The sequence below is a fragment of the Tupaia chinensis genome, unplaced genomic scaffold, assembly GCF_000334495.1.
Source record: "Tupaia chinensis unplaced genomic scaffold, TupChi_1.0 Scaffold000067_1, whole genome shotgun sequence".
NCBI classification, from domain to species: domain Eukaryota; kingdom Metazoa; phylum Chordata; class Mammalia; order Scandentia; family Tupaiidae; genus Tupaia; species Tupaia belangeri.
In genome coordinates, this window is record NW_006159526.1 from 3,693,747 (window position 1) to 3,697,689 (window position 3,943).

The following is a 3,943-nucleotide window of genomic DNA, read 5'->3' on the forward strand; positions in this document are numbered from 1 at the left end:
CCCACCCCCGCGCCAATTATGCCACGCCCACTGGCCTCTCGCTCCGCCCCACCCGCGGCCCGGTCTCGGGTTCTAAGCTCATTCATCAACCTCTAAGGCCCCACCTCGAATTCCTATGCCCCGCCCACCAAGTGAAGCCCGGACTCCTGCCGGAGCTCCCGCTGCGCTAGGCGCTCGCGCTGGGGTTCACCTCGCTGAACGCTCCGCGTCCGATCACTTTCAGAATCTCGAAGTCATCCCTACGCAGTCGGACCTCCTTAAGCCTCGCCGTGATGGGTTCCGCTGCAGGGAGAGGGAACCAAGTGTTCGTCCTCTCGGGAAGTCCCACTGGGACAGACACTGGTGGCGAGGGGAAGTCCCTGCCTACCCTCTCTGCCTCTCAGCTTCACCCTAAGACTGTGTCTCCAAAGCGCTGCCCAATAGACAATGTTTTGGGGCACCCAAACCTGCCCTTTTATAGAGACAAAATGCCAGGGAACTCATTTAGGGACCAGGCCTAGGGCTAGAGGGCTCCAGTGGGGTGCAGGTTGGAAAGGGTGGGGTAACATGTCTGCAGAGGGGAGGCCCTGAAGAACAGAGGGAGAAAGAGAGCAGTCATAGGCCTCACCTGGCTTCAAGTCTTCCAACCCACTCCACAGGACTGACCGGGTGTCAGGTGCCCATCCCCGCACCCACCCTGAGGTTCTCACTTAGGGTGTCTGGAACTGCAGCTGTATCCAAGCACAGCTGATTCTAGGACCACACTTTAGGAAACACTGGGTTTGGGGCTGGGGGCCAGGAGCGAGGAGGGGAAGGGAAACAAAGCCAGCATGCACACAGCCAGGGCTCAATGCTCTGGCCCTGCCGGTGGTGCCTGGGCTCAGACCTCCCACGGCTCAGGACTGGCTCAGGACGTGGGCTTTATGCCACCCCTACTGACAGATGGCAGTCAAGGCTTGGAGAGGTTAAGGCCTAAAGACATGAAGCAGGACAGACTGGGAAGGGGACAGGCCGGTGGAAGCCCAGACTCCTGAATGGGGTTGTGGGGAGGAGACCTGGACTCCCCGGGGGTGAAAGAAGGGGGGACTTCAGAGGCAGGATGGAGAGAAGGATGGGTAGGAGCAGGAAAGATGAGGGAGACAGTGGGTTACACAGGGGAGAGAGGCCCGTGGGATTCTGGGGGGTTCAGAGAGAGAGGGCCTGAGGGGAAGAATTGGCCAAGGCCAAGGATGGGGGAGGGAGGAGAGAGCCAAGACATTGAGCCCTTTTAAGGCAGCGGGAACCAGGCCCCCTCCCCCGCCCAGCCGGCAGGGGAGGGGCCGCAGGATGCAGCTCGGGCCACAAAAGGAGTGCTCCTCGCCCAGGGCCAGACCCGTACCCCCACCCCAGGTCTCAGTTTACCCCGCCAGCCCCTGCATGGTCGTCCTCTGCATAAGAGGCTGGGGGAGTCTGTAAGGGTTGGGGAGAGGTGAGATTCTTCCAGAGGCTGTTTCCTACGCTGTCCTCCACCTTCCCATCTGGGAAATGGGAGTGGAGGGAGAGGAATGCGGCTCAGGCAGGAAGAGATGGACAGAAGAGGGAGCAGGAAAACAGCCAGTGACACACAGGCTAAGCACCAGAGCAGGACACTGAGGGCCCAGCAGGTGGAGAGAGTAGGTGGCAGGTGTTAGGAGTGACAGAAACTAGAGCAAGCCTGAGTCTTGGGCAGGTGGTGGGGTGCAGGCAGCAGAGACAGGAGGCTGAAACTGAAGCACCCTCCTTCCAGGCCTGTCCCCAGGTTGAGAAAGACCTCCAGAGAAGGAACTCTGGGACAGCTGGAAGACTACTGCTGGCCAGAACTAAAGGCTGGGGGAGCTGGAGGAACCGCAGGCTAACCGTGCACGCTGGCACAGCCCCGACCCTGGGGTGGGGGCACAGAAGCTGCAGAGTGGGCCCACCGAGAAGAACCCCGTTACTCTCTCCACCCAGGGACCGAGGGGTATCGGTGGAGCCTGTCTGCAGAGCTGGTCCTCCCCCGGGGTCTGTGTGAGTCACGTCTCCCTCCCAGAGCCTGGGCACCTGTTGGGGCAGCTGGAGAGGGAGAGGCTGGCGCCGAACACCTGCCTGCTGGCCGCGCCCCTGGCAGCTGCCCCATGCTGTCCCTCCCGGCTGGTGCCCCTGCATTGGGAACCCCAGAGGGCCATAGAACCATTTTTGGGGAGAAAGTCCTGGGAAATGAGGATCCCAGTATGTCCCTAAGCTAGGCCCAGCCTACTACGGTCCCCACGCCACGGTTGAGTCATGGCCACTCTGGCCTCTGCTGACCTTACTCTACCCCGCCAGGGTGGCATGGGCATGGGGGCATGTCAGCCCAGGACACACGTGCACGCTCTGGACCACCACATGAGACATCTCCTCGTGCCCGTCCTGGTCCCAAGAGCCAGCCCACCCCCTGCTCCTACCCGCCCCAGTCTGGGAGACACCCAGGTGGGCACTCACCCCATTGCAAGAAGTCGGCCACGTACTTGTCCTGGGCCAGCTCGGAGGCGCCCAGCTCCTGGTGGACGCCCAGGAGAAGATCGAGCAGGGGCTCCAGCCCCAGGAAGCCGGGGTCCAGCGCCAGCTGCTGGAGCCGCCTCAGCCGCACCTCGGCTGACATGTTGGACAGGCAGCACCATGGCCCCTCCCCGGGCCGGGGGCTCGGGGTCCTCCTGTCACAGGGCCGCGCAGCCCCTGTCCAGGTCCCAGAGCCCTGGCTGCATGTCTGCCGTCCTGCTGTCCCCTGGGCCTCTCTGGCCACTTTGTTCAGCTCTTGAGGCCTCCTCCTCTTCTCCCCACCCCTTGGTCCTGCCCCCCTCCCGCCTCCCAGCCTTAATCCCTCACAAGCCAGACCCCCATGCCCTGCTCCCAGGGACCCTCGGAACCCTCCGGTGCAGGCTAGGGGATGGATGGAGAGTCCCCTACTGCCCACCCCCATGGCAAGAACGTGCAGCGTGGAGGGAAAGCTACAGGGGAGGGATGCCGAGGTGAGGCCTCCCATTGCCTGGAGGGGGCCAATTGAGGCCGAGAGGCCCGAGCTGTGGGGGGAGTGAGGCCTGGGAAGGGGGGCTGGAGGCCAGGGAGGCTTCTCGGGTGACTCAGCAATGGATTCCAACTTTGGGACAGTTAAATTTAGCCCTCAGGCCCTTGGCTTTACACTGACTGGTTTTGGCAGGAGGTGGGGAAGGGGTGGTGAGAGGATCGTGAGGGGGCGCCCTCAGGAGCCAGAGCTAGGGTGGCCTGCTGGCCAAAGCCTGAGGGAGGAGAACGGTGGAGCCAGGCCCTCCCAGGCAAAGGAGACCCCAAAATAGCTCCTTGGCCCCTGGCAGGGCAGCCACATTCCTGCCCGGGCTGGGATTAGAAACAGAAACATTTGGGGGGTGGAGGGCGGAGCGGGAAGACACCACTCCCCCAGAGGCTGCAATTGCAGCTTTTACTCTCCCAAGAGGAAGCCATGGCCTCCAGATGTCTCTGCGGCGTTGGAAGGCAAAGGCTTGTCCACAGAGCAGCTCAGAAGCTGCTCCAGGACCCCTGTGACCGCACCTCAGGAGCTGCCGGGAGAGCCCTGTCTGGGCAGGCCCCTGAAGAGCAGATCTGGACGGTGCTGATGCTTCAAAGGACTCTGAGACTCTGCCAAACACCCGCCAGACTCCGCATGGGGCCCCCACACCAGGGGGCAGGATGCACCCCTCCTCCTGAAGGGCCTCAGCAGGACCGCCCAGCAGGGTCACCAGCTGCGTGCAAGGCACGTGTCCCTCCCTGCCCAGGCTTCAGCCTGTCCTATTAGAGGGGACGGGAGGAGGGAGGTGTGATCTCCATCTGGCCAAAGCGACTGATTCTAGACAGGCAAACAGCAAAGCGCAGGAGTGTGCCCTCACACACACACACACACACTCACACACACAGTGCACCCTCTCGACCTCCATGGAAGGGAACAGAGCCGCTG

General features: G+C 62.6%; 1 protein-coding gene across 3 annotated transcripts in view; it reads right to left on the bottom strand.

Annotated features, from left to right (window-relative positions):
- Window positions 1-2,759, bottom strand: part of DMPK (DM1 protein kinase) — a 31,380-nt gene extending 28,621 nt beyond the window's left edge. For all 3 annotated transcript variants that reach the window (XM_006142087.3, XM_027767016.1, XM_027767015.1), the window contains exons 1-2: window positions 2,458-2,759; window positions 191-282 (exon numbers count right to left, since the gene is read on the bottom strand). In XM_006142087.3, coding sequence (XP_006142149.1) covers window positions 191-282; window positions 2,458-2,617 — 252 coding nt within the window. In that variant the 5' untranslated portion in view covers window positions 2,618-2,759. The remainder of the gene's footprint in view (window positions 1-190; window positions 283-2,457) is intronic.
- Between the last annotated feature and the right edge of the window lie 1,184 nt (window positions 2,760-3,943).